Source organism: Acanthochromis polyacanthus, chromosome 13 (assembly GCF_021347895.1).
Source record: "Acanthochromis polyacanthus isolate Apoly-LR-REF ecotype Palm Island chromosome 13, KAUST_Apoly_ChrSc, whole genome shotgun sequence".
NCBI classification, from domain to species: domain Eukaryota; kingdom Metazoa; phylum Chordata; class Actinopteri; family Pomacentridae; genus Acanthochromis; species Acanthochromis polyacanthus.
This window is the reverse complement of record NC_067125.1, coordinates 37,525,617-37,542,838: the sequence shown is the minus strand read 5'-3', so window position 1 is coordinate 37,542,838 and position 17,222 is coordinate 37,525,617. Positions and strand designations below refer to the sequence as shown.

General features: G+C 41.8%; 1 protein-coding gene across 1 annotated transcript in view; it reads left to right on the top strand.

Moving 5' to 3' along the window:
- Window positions 1-17,222, top strand: part of si:ch211-286b4.4 (zonadhesin) — a 52,661-nt gene that overhangs the window by 15,846 nt on the left and 19,593 nt on the right. The window contains exons 30-57 of the mRNA XM_051958121.1: window positions 293-490; window positions 741-890; window positions 1,456-1,635; window positions 1,898-2,014; window positions 3,649-3,798; window positions 3,946-4,098; window positions 4,438-4,653; window positions 5,186-5,290; window positions 5,882-6,026; window positions 6,178-6,389; window positions 6,589-6,807; window positions 6,994-7,100; window positions 7,774-7,927; window positions 8,336-8,435; window positions 8,688-8,860; window positions 9,137-9,373; window positions 9,505-9,692; window positions 10,154-10,274; window positions 11,006-11,156; window positions 11,353-11,492; window positions 11,710-11,856; window positions 12,209-12,337; window positions 12,761-12,916; window positions 14,072-14,188; window positions 14,298-14,459; window positions 14,639-14,857; window positions 16,096-16,257; window positions 16,564-16,698. Coding sequence (XP_051814081.1) covers window positions 293-490; window positions 741-890; window positions 1,456-1,635; window positions 1,898-2,014; window positions 3,649-3,798; window positions 3,946-4,098; window positions 4,438-4,653; window positions 5,186-5,290; window positions 5,882-6,026; window positions 6,178-6,389; window positions 6,589-6,807; window positions 6,994-7,100; window positions 7,774-7,927; window positions 8,336-8,435; window positions 8,688-8,860; window positions 9,137-9,373; window positions 9,505-9,692; window positions 10,154-10,274; window positions 11,006-11,156; window positions 11,353-11,492; window positions 11,710-11,856; window positions 12,209-12,337; window positions 12,761-12,916; window positions 14,072-14,188; window positions 14,298-14,459; window positions 14,639-14,857; window positions 16,096-16,257; window positions 16,564-16,698 — 4,443 coding nt within the window. The remainder of the gene's footprint in view (window positions 1-292; window positions 491-740; window positions 891-1,455; window positions 1,636-1,897; window positions 2,015-3,648; window positions 3,799-3,945; window positions 4,099-4,437; window positions 4,654-5,185; window positions 5,291-5,881; window positions 6,027-6,177; window positions 6,390-6,588; window positions 6,808-6,993; window positions 7,101-7,773; window positions 7,928-8,335; window positions 8,436-8,687; window positions 8,861-9,136; window positions 9,374-9,504; window positions 9,693-10,153; window positions 10,275-11,005; window positions 11,157-11,352; window positions 11,493-11,709; window positions 11,857-12,208; window positions 12,338-12,760; window positions 12,917-14,071; window positions 14,189-14,297; window positions 14,460-14,638; window positions 14,858-16,095; window positions 16,258-16,563; window positions 16,699-17,222) is intronic.

Below are 17,222 nucleotides of genomic sequence, written 5' to 3'. Positions count from 1 at the left end.
GAAATTTATTTCACCTGCTGCTACTTAGTCTGACCACCTTCAGATATCAACGCCATAGTGCTTACATGAAATGAAAGAGCAAAATTAATATATATGTGTGAACAGAAATCTTATGAATAAGCATCAAATAGAAGAAAAACAGATGCTGGTAAATGCAGGGAACGTATATGTGTGATGGTGTTTTGTTGAATGGATGATTACTGAATTAATCAGGGCTTATTACAGGATTCATCATGGGCTTAACACTCATAATTTCAGTGATTTACCATATCTAATTGGTTTTCCTCTCCAGGCTCAGAGGGGGGGCTTTGCCCATCAGCTCATTACTGTCCTGAGGGCAGTGCGAGCCCAGTGCCTTGCCAAGCTGGAACCTACACCAACCTCACAGAACAGTCGGTGTGTTCCCGCTGCCCTGCTGGATACTACTGTCCAGAAAAAACTGGCAATTTTACCAAGTTCGCCTGTCCTCCTGGATTCTACTGCCCTGATGGTACATTCACCATCAGCCATTGTTGTGTTGTCTTATGAATTAATTTAAAAATGTTGACAAGTGTAAGTCCTGGTCGACCTCTAAAGAAGCAGATAGTAACAATATTTAAAATCGTCTTGTTGCACTGAATGATGGTGTCTGCTTTTGTAATCTATTCCCCTCTGATTTTACGCTAGTGAAAAGTGTAGCATTGAAAATAACAACATTGCATCTGAAACTTGTTTGAAATTTAACTGTAATATATGCATAGGAACAAGACATGCCACTCAGTTTCCCTGCCCTCGGGGATACTACAATCCAGAGCCTATGACTCAGAGTCTGGACAGCTGCCTGCCCTGTCCTCCAGGACACTACTGTGAGAAAGAAAGGCTGACCAAAGTGTCTGGAAAATGCAAGGCTGGTCAGTGATAGTGTCTCTCTTAATTTCTACCAAAGATACAATTACAGTCGTACAGCCTGGTTTCTCAGTGTCAGGACTTTGCCCTCTTTGCTAGCCTGTTTGTTGTCTCCAGGGGCTGGCAAGCCGGTCCGAAGCAGTCTGGAAGACTTGAGGGCAGGGAGCAAAGAGTGCACATTAAGCAAGAAGCTTCAAAACTCAACAGCAGCTGCATTTCAACAACAAAAACTGCTTTTAAACGGTTCTATGTGCATTATTTATTTATGTGCTGAAAAAGAGCCTGGCTTCATATGTCAGCCACTTAACGCACACAATTCTGATATGAGAAGCTTGGCTGCTTGTTTTTTTAAGCCCCCCTCTCTCTCAGTGAGTCATCTCTCATCTTGCTGTGTGTTGCTGTGTCCTGCTCTCTTGAGTATCTTGGTTTACACTGAGAAAGTTATAATGTGATGTCTGCAGTCAGCTACAAGAATGCTTCTGTATCACAGAGACAAATAGCACTCAGATCATCACTACATCACCTTAATTGTCTCCTGCTTTGTGTCTTGCTGTGTTTTGTTCCTCTCAGGGTGGTTCTGTGTGTCGGCAGCATGGAACTCCCAGCCCTTTGACCTGGACAATTACACAAATGCCAACTGTCTTTGTCCGGCTACCTCCACAGGGGGGCGCTGCCAGGTGGGCTTTTACTGCCCCCTGGGCAGCTCAGAGCCTGTGCCTTGTCCACCTGGAGCCTTCTGCAACATCTCAGGTATTTGGTGATAGCAGGCACACTGTTCACTTGTACACAGTAAGCCCAACATCACACATAAGTTCTCAGTCAGAACTTGTAAAGACTGACTCTAAAAACTTCCCATCTAAGTATATTTAGAAGATAAAACAAGTCGATTTCAGGCCTTTTGGTGGTTCAGACATGATTCTGCTGGAGGGAATGTCTGTCTCTAGGTACCTTGTGTGTAATATTTCTGGGTATATGAAATCCAAATACGAAATGTACTCATGTTGCTCAAAAGGTTTGGCTCTGCCAGTGGGTCCATGCTCCCCAGGGTATTACTGTGTAGGAGGAGCCACTGAGGCCAGACCAACAGATGGAGAAACAGGCAGCATCTGTCCACCTGGGACATACTGCGGTAAGCCCAGCTTTACTGCCTTGGAATGGCTGCATCACAAACTTGCCAACAAAGTTTTTAAGCCTGTTTTTTATTGTCAAGTACAGTGCTTGGTGAAATGGACAGCACATTGGGTCGGCAAATGCCTGGCATGCTACTTAATTTAAATATTTATAACTGAGTTTAATTGGAAAAGCAATATTTGCTTATCCTTATTATGACTACCACATATTATATGGGTATCTGCCACTCAGAATGAAGAGCAAAAAGAGAGTCTATCCATAACTATATGAGTTGCATGATAAGTTAACCTATGTACACTACCGGTCAACAGTTTTCCAACACCCCAATTTTTCCATTTTTTTAAAATTGGAAATTGCGCGTGTTGATGTCTCACTGTACTCTGTAATGAAAGCATAGAACAGATAAACAAAATTAAATAAAAAAAAAACTATTTAGAAACCAAAATGTATTCTAAACTCTTTGACTCATTAAAGTAGCCACCCTTAACACCTGGACACACTTGTAGCATTCTTTCCACAATGGAAATCACTTCAGAAACTCTTCAGAAAATTCTTCCAAACTCTGCTGCAGAATTTTCCATAAATGTGTGACAGTTGTAGGTTGCTTTGCTTTCACTTTTCTATCCAGTTCATTACAAACTGGTTCCATGGGGTTTAAATCTGGCGACTGTGCTGGACACTCCATGTTTTCAAGCTTAGCATCTTTTTCTTTTTTCATAAGGTAGTTCTGGCATAGCTTGGACTTATATTTTGGGTCATTATCTTGCTGTAGGATGATGAGGGTATGCTGCCAAGGTGTGTTCCATCACTACTTTTATGCAGACAGCGGGGGTTGTAAGTAATGAAAAAAAGTTGGGGCACCTGTAGGATTTAGTAGCACCAACTTTCAAGGCTTGGTCAACCTCCATTGCTGCAAAACAGCTTTAAGTTGCTAACCCATTTCTTGCTACCTGAAAAAGGTCTTTTTGTATAATTCTGAAACATACAACGTAGTTTTCAGTTTTGGGCAACCTTACCTTTTTTTTAACCTCTTGCAGTTTACCATTTGCCTTTGTACTATTTCAAGCTATTCACTGGACTTTATGTACTTGAATTTTAATCAAAAACTGAAAAAATTGTGGTGTTGTAAAACTTTTAACCAGTTGTGTATGTAAAAGTAAACTGGAAACTGAGATCATGAAAGAAATAGCTACTATACACTGTTCATCAAAGGTAAGTGCAGCACAGTGTAACGTCTGATCATATCTTCCTTTATATTCAAAGGGCAACTCTTTGGAAGTGATTGAAAAGATTTTTTTGTAGCATGAAGGCCTCGGCTTCGAAAGTGGGGGTGTTTTCTAGATTTTCCTGTTACTTTCCACAGCCGAAAGACATGCAAATTAGGTGGGCTATAGACCTCAAAGTAGCTATAACTATGACTCAGGAGGATTGGAAGAGTGAGTCAGCTTGTTTCTATTTGTGGTAGCCTGTTGATAAAATGCTGACCTGTGTAGGGGGTTCCTTATACATTCTCCGAAATGCAACTTGATATAAGCTGCACTGCCTTATAATCCTGCGTAGGCATTGGTATGCAAAAGGTATGAATGAATAGAAAAATGAATGATGGCCCACTCTACCTGCTTCTGTCTACAGTGGAGGGCTCAAGTGAGCCTAAGTTGTGCCCAGCTGGTACTTTCTCCCCAGTGCCAGGTCTGACCAATGAGGCTGGATGTCAGCCTTGTACTGCAGGTTTCTACTGTACTAGAGCAGGCCTAAAAGCGCCGACTGGACCTTGCAGGAAAGGTCAGTCCACTCTTTGATGATTCATTGGTATTATGAAATCTAAAAGGAGTCTGGTTGTTAGCTGTTTGATAAAAATTTGTGCGACTGATACTTTTTGTAAAGACCCAACCTTGTTTCAATCTCCTGTATTCCTATACTCCTCTATAGGCTACTGGTGTCCTCCTGGTCAGACTGTGGCTATGGCTCTGCCATGTCCTCCTGGTCACTTCTGCTCAGAAGGCAGTTCATCTCCACAGCCCTGCCCCTCAGGAACCTACCAGAATAGAGACAAACAGGCTTCCTGTACTGTCTGTGAGGCTGGTAAGGGCCCTTACATGCCTTTTGACCTTCTCAGCTGAAGCATATATTTCCTTATTAAACACTGTTGTTTAGCCTTGTGCCAGGGTTGTTCTGCTGAGCAAGCTGTAGTGAAAATGGCTGCCAAGCACTCCAGGACGTGTTTATTTATTGTAGTTGATGGCTTTTGCACATGCATGTGTTCCATTTATTATACTGCACTTTGCAAGTTTGTTGAAAGACGTGCTGCAATGCAGACAGGTCATTACATAACAAGTATACGTGCTTCATTCTCTGCCATTCTGTGGAAATTTAAACACTTACTACCAAGGCCCTTAAAAAATGAATTTCTCCTCTTTCAAGGATATTACTGTGATTTGAGACTGGCTTTAGCCAACGTCTCTTTGCTGAGGCCCTGCCCGAGAGGACATTACTGTCCTGCAGGTACAGCCCTGCCCAACCAGCACCCCTGCCCCATCGGCTCCTTCAACCCAAGACAGCGCACTGAAAGCTCAGCAGGCTGCATCCCATGTGCTGCTGGACGCTACTGTCCTTCTGCTGGACTGTCAGAGCCAGCAGGTGAGAAGGACAGAGTTCTCTTCTCTTCTCTTCTCTTCTCTTCTCTTCTCTTCTCTTCTCTTCTCTTCTCTTCTCTTCTCTTCTCTTCTCTTCTCTTCTCTTCTCTTCTCTTCTCTTCTCTTCTCTTCTCTTCTCTTCTCTTCTCTTCTCTGTCTAAACCTTGCTTGAAAAACTTTACTGTAATCCTAAGTCTTCTTGATATTCCTTGTGGGTTGTTAGATAAGCTATTTAAGGGGCTTATTTAAGGGGTTTATTTAAGGTTCAAAATGAGGCTGCCTTTTGTCTGTTATAAATACTTAGGTAGGCAGTTCACCTAAAGTGCAAATAAGCTTTGTTTTTGTCACTTACCTCCAGCGCAGCTAGCCTGTCTGTGCATGTGTAGTATTTCCATAGATTCTGAGATATATACGTATATATCAGTTTGAGTTTGGTGATCCATTTGTTAAACCCAGAAGTGTGGTTTCCAACATGTACTGCAGGTCAGTAGACTGCTGTATGATGATATTCTCTTGTGATATTCTTCTACCCGTAGGACCATGTCATGCTGGTTACTGGTGCAGAGTGGGAGCCTCCTCTCCCAGCCCACTGGATGGACTCTCAGGCTCCCTGTGTCCTCCTGGTCATTACTGCCCCTCAGGTTGCTTCCTTGTCCTTATTTATTTAATAAGCAGCCACCAGCAGCTGCTTCACGGCAGAAATACATCACACATTTTTAGAATAGTATTTTTTGTAGTCCTATGCTGATGCAGCATGCATTATAAACTAATGTAACCAAATTTATACTGTGCAAGGCCACTAACATTCTTTCCTATTATCTTCCATGTCCGCAATGTTTTATTCATGGTAATCATCATTTGAGGGCCTACAGGAAGTTCTGCTCTGTCTTGTAACTTTTGATACAGTGTTCTTCAAATTAAATTAAACACTTGTTCTTTCTGTTTTGGGGCATTGACCCGTGCTTCGAAAGCGCTGCTGTAGGGTAAACTCTGGCTTGTCTGGAGTTGATCAACACTGCACTCAGCAGCGGGTTCTTCAGAAGAGTACCTAACTAATTCAGCTGCACTCAAATTCTGACCACAAAGTGTAAAACATTGCAACTGTATATTGTTATGCCAAAGTCAATAACTCCATTGTTACTGCAATATTTAAAGCGTCTTTTTATAGTTTTCGCATACATTGCTGTTTATTGGAGTTGAAGTGTGAATTTATGCGTGTGTCATCTTTGCAGGCACCACAGCTCCTGAGGCCTGCCCTGAAGGGAGATGGTCAAACAGCTCCGGTCTGCGTAGCCAGGAGGAATGTAAACCCTGTCTGGGAGGATTTTACTGCGACTCCGCTGGCCTCACTAAACCCAGTGGATTGTGTAGTGCGGGGTACACCACACTTTGATGAATCTAGGGAATAAATGTCACTCATCTGCTTATTATTTAAGACTCACTCATGAAAAGGTCTTTCCAGTCATCTTATGAGTTTCAAAACTAGCCCATTCATTCCAGTTTTCATGCTGTTGTGTTTGTAATGCAGATATTACTGTGCAGAGGGAGCTGCCACACATACTCCCACTGATGGAATAACAGGGGGACCCTGTCCTGAAGGTTACTACTGTCCAGAGGGGACTGTTCAACCTGTGCAATGTGATCCAGGGACATATGTGGCTGTTACACATGCTACTGATTGTGAGCCTTGTGTGCCAGGCTGGTACTGTGTGTCTGGCTCTCTGTATCTGTGTCCTGCAGGTTTGTGGTTTTTTTGTTTGTTTGTTTGTTTTGTATACTATTTCAGCTAAATGTCTTTAGAATTAATTTATAAATCAAAATAATTGCTAAAAGCAGGTAGAATCACAAAACCAAATGCAACCCAACAATGCAGTTATCCAAGACCAACCCAATTTGTTGAATCCTTCATATGCATTAGTCTTTGTTTTGTGGCCTGCAGGATTTTACTGCCCTGAAAGAACTGGATTTGACTTGAGAAGCTGTCCAGAGGGAACTTACGGCCCTGACCCCGGCTACTGGTCTGTCTCTCAGTGCAGACAGTGTGACGGTGGCCATTACTGCTCTTCCAGAAATGGCACGGCTGTCACTGGACCATGTCAGAAAGGATATTACTGTTCACATGGAAACATGTCTCCACAGCCTCTCTTACAGGATTCAGGTTAAAAAAACATTCTTACAATACATGCACTCCAAATTGACACTCTTAGGAAATAGAGAACAATGTGTTCTGGTCATAGCACATTTTGTGTTGCTCATATGTGTATATGAGAAATAGAATCGTTGGCCTTAATTCGTAAATGATTCTTCATCAGTATTGTGAGCTGTTCTCTGTGTCCCTCTCCAGGAGAAGGAGGGCCATGTCCTGCTGGTCATTACTGCCCTCAGGCCTCCGTTCATCCCCTGCCCTGTCCTCATGGAACATTTTCTAACCTCAGCAAATTAGTCTCAGAGGTCGCTTTAATTCAGCATTACCCTCACATGTCTTCTTGAAAATGATTTAATCTTTTTCTCTTAAAACTGCACCAGGATGGAGTTTGATGTGAAATGTCAAAAACGAATTAATAATCTGCTTTTTTGTATCATTATGTCCAGAACTACATAAAGCCAAAATCTTTAAGAAGAAATTAATAAATAAGATGTGTTATTGTAATCATATGAATAAATGCAAGCACATATATACTAATATAATTATTGCGACCAAGGTAACAGCCAGTAACATAACTGACTCTGCCCTGGTTGTTTTTGTTTTGGAAAAATGACAGTATTTAATGATAAGGGATTTTTAAGAAATATTTTGTATTTTCATATATAACTATTCATATCATTTGATTATTGGCATGCCTAGATTATTATCCTTTCATTATATTATTATTTAATCCTTGCAGTATCACAGATATGTGCCATGCTTTGGTTAACTATGTTATAGCCAGCAGCTAAACAAACTCTACGCATTCTACACAGTAGCTCAATGTTTTCTCTGTCTTTCATTGTGGCAGTCAGTCAATAAGTAGTTCCAAATCAATCCTACAACAAGCTGCTTTTTTTCTTGTTCTCATAGCCACACTCTCTCTCTCTTTCCTCCCCTCTTTCTCTTGCTCTTCATCTCTCACATTTCCCCTCTCAGGAGGATTGCCAGCCGTGTCTCCCAGGTTACTACTGCGATGCCGTGGGGCTCTCAGTACCTTCAGGAAAATGCAGGGAAGGTTTCTTTTGTTTGGAGGGTGCAGGTCGTCCTGATCCCCCTGTGAGAGACAGCCGCGGAGGACCATGTCCAAGAGGTTATCAGATCCCCTCTAAATTTAGACATCTGTGCCTCATTTGTCCAAAAAAATGATGGAAAATTCTCCAAAGAAAATCTTGGATGATGGGATTAGTAAAACATTCAGATAATTTAATCAGACAGTTGTTTGCAAAGAGGATAGCAGCATTAAACTATACGTTCCATGCTATTGTTGGAAATACAACAGAAAAGGGAATTTTAAGCACTATTTGTTTTAAATTTGTATAGGCCCAAAGCAAGCTTAAAGAAAAGGTAAACAAAGCACTCTTTCAAAGTTAATAGGGCTAAACATAAGCAGCTGCTCTGCTGACTGGAAATCGAAATCTGTCTCCTGTGGGTTGTTCGTGTCTTAGTGTGTGTGCGTGAGTGTGCATCTCTTTCATGATTCTTGCCTTTGCACAACCAGGTTATTACTGTTCTGAGGGCTCTGTGGCTCCCCAGCAGTGCCCCTTGGGAACCATCAGTAGAAAAGACGGCCAAGCCAGCTGCAGCGCTTGTCCCCCAGGGTAAACTTGCTTATCAGCCGTATACAGTCACTTGGAACTGTAAACAGATACACCTTTTCCCATATAAACATGATGGATTATGCAAGAACTGTAATTATAGACAGTGTCCATGTTTTTGATGTTTACATGCATAAGTGATTCTTTCTCTCACTTTGCGTGAAAGGATACATGCATACGCAAGAACGTTCAGGCCTCGTTGCCACCAGCAGCAGCCAAGAACTAAATTGTTTCATGCTTGTTTTGCCTGGATAGTTTTTACTGTCCTGGAAGAAGTAATGGCTCTCTCTCAGCGAGTTATGACTGTCCAGTGGGCCATTACTGCCCGTCTGGGACCCGGTCCAAACACCAGTACCCGTGTCCAGCTGGAACCATCAATCCCCACACTCGAATGACGAAACCCCAGGACTGCTTGCCCTGCCCTCCAGGTCACACATTATTTAATGCTAATGGTTTTCTTGTCCTTATGGTTAAGTAGCTGACCTAAGGTCTACCTCAACAATCTTAAATGGATATTAAGCCCTGTATGAATAAACTGAGTCCACATCAGTAAGCAACTGCTGATAGAAATGTCATCGAAAGCAGCTAAATGTTTAGAAATATGCTGTTTCTCGGCTTGGATTCATACAATATACAAGGTTTTGAAGGTAATTCAGGATAATTTTCAGTTCTCCTCCATTTCATTCTTTTTTTGGTTAAACCAGGCTTCTTCTGTGCATTTCCTGGGAAAGATGTTGCATCAGGTCAGTGTGGAGCAGGGTATTACTGCCTGTCTGGGGCCTGGTCACCCACACCAGAAGATGGAGGGATAACGGGTGACAGATGTCCTGAAGGTCATTACTGTGCCCAAGGCTCCTCAGCACCGCTGCCCTGTCCAGTTGGACACTACAGCAACAAAACTAGAAACAGTCATCTCTCTGACTGCCTGCCTTGTCCTCCAGGTTGGGATTCATTTAGCACATTCATTAGTGTTTAAAAAGATACATCTTTTATTACATAACTTGAATTACTGGGCAATAATACCTTCACACAGTATCTGTGGCTGCTGAACAGTGTTGCCATTGTTTTGTAGGTTTCCTGTGTGTCACCAGAGGGCTCTCTTTACCTTCTCATGTCTGCCTGCCTGGCTTTTATTGTCCGGGCAGAGAAAACAGCAGCCAGCAAGACTCAGTAGCCTGTTCACCTGGAAACAGGTGTCCAGCTGGATCTGATAGACAGGTACCCTGCCTGCCAGGGACCTACCAGAGTTTGCCTGGACAGGTGAGGAAGATGTTGATGTTTGTTATAGTCTGGTATGCTGTTGTCCTAAGCAAGGGTTGCACTTCCTACATAATTCGATTAAAATAACCTGCCATGACCGTGCAACTCGAGTAAACACTTTATGGTTTGATATACAGGAGTGAAAAATGTATTTTACTATAAAACTGGAACTGAAATACAACTACTGACTTACTGTATATGACCTGTAAGAAGTGGGTTTTTGATGTATTGTGAGGCTGTGGTAGTTTGAGGGAAGCTATGGCTCTCCAGAAGCACAGAGATAATGTTCCTACAGGACCATCTTTTTCAACATCTGTACATACTGTATACAGTTTAGCTCTTATTATTTCCAGCGTGAGCATCCAGTGTTAATGTCCGTTGATACCACTGAACATCTGTAGTCATTATTTTATATTTGTACTGTGCAGACAAATTTACGTGCCTCATTTGCTCCTCCACAGGCAGACTGTGTTAAATGTCCAGCAGGATTTTACTGTGCTGGCTCAGTGGATGCTGACACTGGACATGTGTCTGGGACTCACACTCCCATGCTATGTCCTAAAGGACATTATTGCCCATCAGGTAAGACACAAAAGTGCAGCAATTCTAACATTTGTGTTAAACATACAGTGTTACCAGGCCATGCTATCCCATATAAAAATATGTGTGATGCAAGTGAATTTGCAGACTCAATGAGAATAATGATTTAATTAACTAATAATTCAGGCAGGATCCTTATACCAGGGTTAACCATTTATTACAGAATGACATACATTTATGTTTCATGGTGACTTTGCTCAAGCAATTCTCTGGAACAATGTGAGGCAGTGTTAGCATGACACAGATGGCCCCAGAGATCAGAAACCCCCGCAAGCAGACTCTGCAATCTTTGCAAAAGCAGGATGAGCTCAGGGAGGTGGGGGAGATGAATTGCAGATCTGTATTAGACCAATGTAGGAGCGATGTGTTGAGAACAGAGCAGGCAGAATGAATCTGCCTCTGTTATAAAGCACACCAATTGAGGGAGACAGACTGAAGTCAGGAACGATTGGACAGAAGGCGGCTTATGAAAAGAAGTGACTCTGCCTGCCTGAACTACCACAAAGCTCCATTATCTTGTGTTGTATGCAAAATGTTAAATATTGCTCTTGTGTTTTATGTACTCTATAACAAGTGGCTTCATCACAAAATGGCTTTCTCATTATGCAAATGGAAATTACAGAGCATAATCAAGATGAGAATGGTCTTCACAAACTGTTTTGTAATGTTTAGCCCTGGACCATCTGTAGCGATTATCCACTATTTATCTACAGGAACGCAGACTGGTATAACATTCCCATGCCCAGCTGGTACTTTCAGCAGGCAGATGGGCTTGTCCAATAAGTCAGGCTGTGAGCTCTGCCCTCCAGGGACATACTGCAGCTCCTCTGGACTGGCTGCTCCCACTGGGATCTGCTCTCCTGGGTAAACACAGGCAAACTGAACACATTATTTATGATGTTAACATACAAATTCTGAGAGATTTTCTGCTTGTTTCTATGTCCCTTGCCCATAATTAAACCTCCTTTATGCTATTTCTCTCTGTGCGTTCTTCTGTTCTACCACTACATCCCACATACCCCTCCTAATTATCTTCCCCTCATCATCTCTCTGGCCCTAGTTACCTCTGTATCCACGGCTCAGTTTCCCCCCAACCAGAGGAGGGCCCGACAGGAGGTCGTTGCTCTGCAGGGTCCTACTGCCCCCAGGGTACCAGCTACATGGTTCCCTGCCCTGCAGGCACATTCAGCTCCATAGATGGTGACATATAACATTGAATAATTACACAGATACCCTGTTGGTGATATTTGAACATAATAAACTGACTTGGCCAGGTTATTGATTGTGTTAAACGTGCCTTTAAACGTTACTTGTAACAGAATAGGTCAAATATTTTACTATAAAGTGATTTGTGTGTTTTTTTTTCCAGTTTATTCTTTTAGAATTTAAAAAAACAGGTTGTGTTTTTGTTTTCCAGGAGCAGTTTCTGTAGAAATATGTCAGCCCTGTTTGTCTGGCCACTACTGTGCTAAGGTTGGTCTCTCGTCCCCATCTGGACACTGCAAGCCTGGTTTCTATTGCACAGAGGGATCCAGAACTGCCACACCCTGGGGTAATATCACAGGTAACAGGCTTCCTGTTCTTGCCCTTTACAGAATGTTAATAAATGCACGGCAACATCCACAACTGGTTATATTTGCAATTGCATTTTTAATGTAAAAAAGACAAGCTATTATGTCACTTGCTTGAAAAATATTTACTGTACAGAATGTTCTCTCAGCGCTCTTCTGTTTTTGTTTAACATTTTCATGGCCTTTGACTCAACACAGCTGGGGAGGTCTTCACCGAATATTTACCAGTCCCAATTGCTTTTCCTCAGTATTTTTCTCCCTGAGATTGCAGAAAATGGCTCTGGCCTTTTAGTTCACTCACTAACCTAATGAGTAACGACATCCAATAAAGGTCCATTGTCTCAGTTACAGGAGATATCGCATCTCCATCCCCACTTCCTGGAGACTCAACCCTGGGTCAGTTCCATGGTGATGTGTGTCCTGCAGGCCACTATTGTCCAGAAGGGAGTGCAGAGCCCAGCCCGTGTCCTCCAGGTAGAAAAACCAATATATCCCAACAGGGCTTTGAAAGAAGAGGTGGAAAAATACAGTTACTGTCTATCATGAATGTGAACAGGATAAATCCTCTGTCAATTCCCTGAAAGAGCTATGAGTCTAACCTCTTGCTTTTTATTGCGCTGGTTCCAAAAGCAGTGTACAGTACCATAACGCCCCCAGAGGTACTGTATAATGACTTAATGTATCCAGAACTTTAGAGGAAGTTGTAAAACCTAATGGGAGTCCAATAAAGCTTTCATAATGGGTAGCTAGCTACTTAACTAATTGAATAAATGGAGCCAGCTATGGTGTGCACATATGACCGTTATGCCATGGTTATCCTTGTGTGTATAGGAGGAGGAAAAAGGAATGTAGTAGGAGTTATTTTTACTTGAATGTTAATTTGTGTCATCCACATAGGCACTTTCTTAGGGAGGTCTGGGGCTGAGTCTGAGGCCGACTGTGGAGCTTGTTACCCAGGTTCTTACTGCCCCTCATGGGCACAGACATCTGCTGACCTCTCCTGTCCTCCAGGGTGGTTCTGTCCACCAGGATCAGTGTCTGGACATCAGCCAGGTACAGTACACATCATCAGGGGTCAGCTCAGGTTTAACCACAGTGGTCTTTGCACTTCATCATTTTCTGTTCCTTTCATACAGTGTGGTGATCATGTACAGGCTCAAGGTTCCAGTCAGTTAGCCAAAAGTGTCTTCAAGGTTCAGTTCACTAAACAAAGCTTCACTTACTTTATTTATATTTAAAGGTTTACCTATGAACAAGCATCTGTAGGAATAACTCACACTTGAATCAAAAGGTAACGGACAAAATGTTATAACAGAAAATGAAGTATAGTAAAGCAAATTACAAACATGGTATCAGATTTCATGGAAATTAATAATGCCAATGTACTCAGTACTACATTAATAATTAAATTTTATTTTTTTCTTAACCCATACAGGAACAGCTACTTCTTCTGTTTATCTGCAAAATGTAAAATGATCAAAATTGGAGATGTGCAGTTTGCATTAGACAACCTTATCTCTTTGGATCGATTTCAGTCTGTTATTACATATTTCTTTTTTTTGAGCAGTTTAGATTATGCTGACAAAACTTAGACTCACAAGAAGGTTTTCTTTGACATATATGTTTTTTTTTTTTGCTTTTTAACCTTTGACATGTAAGCCACTGGAATAAACTGCAGTGATTTAACTCTAATGCTACACTGAAAAGTCTTTTCTATCAACTGCTCAACAAACTATGTTCTGCATGTGCCACTGAGGTGATTTAATGCCTCAGATGAGCTTTCCTCCTCCTCTTATATTACATGCATATCTAGAGATTCCACATTGTCTTTTTACTGAGAAGATGTGTTGCTAATTTGAGCATTACATGGCCCAGAACCTATAAATAGTCTCAAGCTTCTTTCTGTCAGACTCAGGGCACCTGCTGCTGAGCCTGCTTCCTCTTTCCCTTTGCCTCCCACAGGATTTTTGCACCGCAGTAATACCACTCAGAGCCACTGTCTTTTTCACTGCTTTGTTTCCATGGTACCACACACTGGACATGTTGAAACAAACTGAAGATGCTCTCTTGCTTTGGTAATTGCCATATAAATATATGTTTAAGAGGACAAACTGTGTTAGCACTATTTTTATGCACAGTATTCCTGTTTTCATTGTAAACACTGTGGTGGTGAATGTTTGGAGTTTCAGTTGTCTGACCGTCTCACAGGATTCCAGTGTCCACCTGGCCATGCGTGCCCACATGGTAGTGCTGAGCCAGCCGTCTGCAGCCCTGGCACTTTTCAGTCTTCATCTGGACAGTCCACTTGTAACAGCTGCCCGTCAGGTAATTTAAAGAATACCTGTGAACACACATTTGTTAATTACAAGCTCCATACAAAGAAACAAGGGTGAACCTAAGTTTATTATAAAATGAAAATTAACACTTTGCCCAGGATTCTACTGTATGAAGGGTTCATCTTCACCATCTCCATGTCCGATTGGCCATCTCAGTCCATCAGCTGGGAGGACATCCCTGAGTGACTGCTCCCCATGCCCCTCTGGCTCCTTCTGTAACAGCAGTGCTCTGATAGAGCCGTCTGGACCCTGCAGCTCAGGTCTGACAGTCCATATTCACCACGGGAATTGATGTCAGAGAGCTGAGTTATTAAAGTTTCTTTTTCTCTACAGTGCTGTTTTTAGCCATGCTGTGCCTTGAATAACACTGTTCACCTATTCTCCATTGTAAATACTGCAGCATTCTCACTAAGATGTCCAACCGCATTGTCTACCACAGGACATTTTTGTTCCCTGGGGTCCACTGAAGTTTCTCCTGTCTCCCAGCCTTATGGAGATGTGTGTCCCATGGGGCATTTCTGTCCTGAAGGCAGTGGGTTGCCCAAACCGTGTCCTGTTGGAAGCTTCCTCCCAGAGCCTGGAGCTTCCTCCTTCTCCCAGTGCCGCCCTTGTCCCCCTGGGAAGTACTGCCTCACTCCTGGGATCTCCCAGCCGTCAGGTGGGGGATTACATCCGTCAGGTTTATCTTTGCTCAACATAAATCTCACATTTCAGCAATCCTTTCACATTTTTTACACCTGACTAATTCCTTCTTGTGTACATATTTAATTTTTTTTCCTGGGAAGTCATACAGTAAAATAAAGTGCACTGTGATACATGACAGTAAGAGTCTAACAGTATTGTATTGTTTAAAAAATATGATTAAAACCTGTGAAATGTCTTTGGAACCAGAAACAAGAGCAAAGTTTGACACAAAGACACAAATGAAACACAAAATACCAAAAAGCAGACACAAAGCAACACAAAAGAGGCACAAAATGTATATTAGACACAAGACAAAAAGCGACACAAATGACAACACAAAATCACGAAAGAGACATAAAATCACAAAAATGAGAGGAAAAAAAAGGTCACAAATGAGACAAAAGAAAAACGAGACACATGTCCAAAACCAGACACAAAATGACAAACAAAAAGGGAAAAGTTAGACTGAATATGACAAAAATAAAACACAAAAACCCCCCAGAAACCATAAAAACACAAAAAAATGGCCAGGTAAAACTCAGAACGCAAACAACAAAGGGGCTGAACATGACAAGAATACAGCCAAAAGACAAGAACGAATGAGACACAAATGAAAACGAGAGAACATTGCAAACACAAGACACTAAATAACAAAAGGGCAAGATCGAGACCCACCATCACAAAGATGAGACTTAAAAAAATACAAACAAGACACAAACATCACATATGAGACAGTGACAAGACAGGTCACAGAACAAGAAAACCAAGGCACAAAACAACACGAATGATACACAAAGGGAAATGAAACAGAACATGACAAAAACAACAAGGCACTAAACAACACCAACAAGACATAACATGACAAAAAAGACCTACAGTTGCGATCAATATAGATTACAGTGGCGACACAATATGAATGAAGTGTCACTGCAAAGTGTAGTGACACTAATAAACAGTAAACCTCATATTTTACTGTAAAGTTCTTTATTCAATTATACAATAATTAGCTGTTTAAATAAATTACAACAGTAACACTGTTAAAAAAAAAAACAGTAAAATACAGTGACCCCAGCTGCCAGCATTTTTCTGTAATTTTGTAGGAAAATTTGTTCCAGTATGACAATTAATTTCCTATTATCAGGTTGGGATGAATTATAATGAGTAAGATCCTTTCCATGCTTGCAACCCTTTTTAAATTCCTGTCTGTGTTAGGTCTGTGTTTTGCAGGTTTCTTCTGTTCTGGAGGTGCAGATAGTCCCACTCCTCGAGCCAACGCGTCTTTGTTTAGCTGTCTGTTTGAAATACTGGACGTTTACACCATGAAGACAGACATTGCCGTCTGGATGCACAATCTGTCCGGCTTCAACAGCTCGGGTAATTCTTTTAAACTTTGGGTTTCTTCAGTTTGTAATAACACAAAAATACTTCACTTACTCTTTAACCAAAGTCGCGCATGTTGTGATACATTTTCCACAAAGCAGCGGCTTTTTAGCTTGAACTTCTGCCAGGTAATTTACAATTAATCACAGTGTTAGATTGGAAAAGTGTGTTGTTCCCTTGCCAAAAACTGTTAAATCAGCATCTAGACAGGGAGAAAAGACTGGCTCCTCTTTGGTTTTCATGTCTATTAGATATTAACTCAGCTATTTTTCATGCTTTGTCTGGCCTGTTCTCTTACAGGGAGAGACGCTAGCTGGATCAAAGTGGTAACGGTGCCACAGGCGGATTCAGATCATATTGTGACTCACTCTGCGCCATGTCTCAAGAGTCCACATTATGCGTGTTCCACCTACAGAGGAGACATATGCCCTAGGGGTGAGTAAATCCTGACAGTGAACTTGTGCACTCAATGTGGTACTTTTTTCATCCCCTCAGGCGCACACGCTATTTTCCCTGCTCATGACATGCTAGTCCCATTTACTGTAATTGCTATGACATATGACTGATTTCATCTGATCAGCCCCAGTGTGTGTGGCATATTCCAGCTGTAATGTCACTTAATGTTGGTTTTATCTGAGAAAACGGTCACCGAAATGTGAAATCAGGACAAGGTGGTTTGAAGACTTAATGGTCAGTTTTATCTTTTACGACTATTTTCGTGACAAGGTGCAAAAAATGGCTCTGTCAAATCCACTTCATAAGGAAATTATTTTCATGGTACAGTAACTCAGTGAAGGCTGTAGAGATGCAGATGGTTATGTAAACAGACTTCCTCCACCTGTCTCTCGAAGATTTACATTTGAATGTCTGGAAACCTCGACGCCTGAAACTTACAGTTGGATGTCCTTCTTGATAAGGAGCCGATGATGGGTGGGTGGTGATGCTGATACAAAACAGCA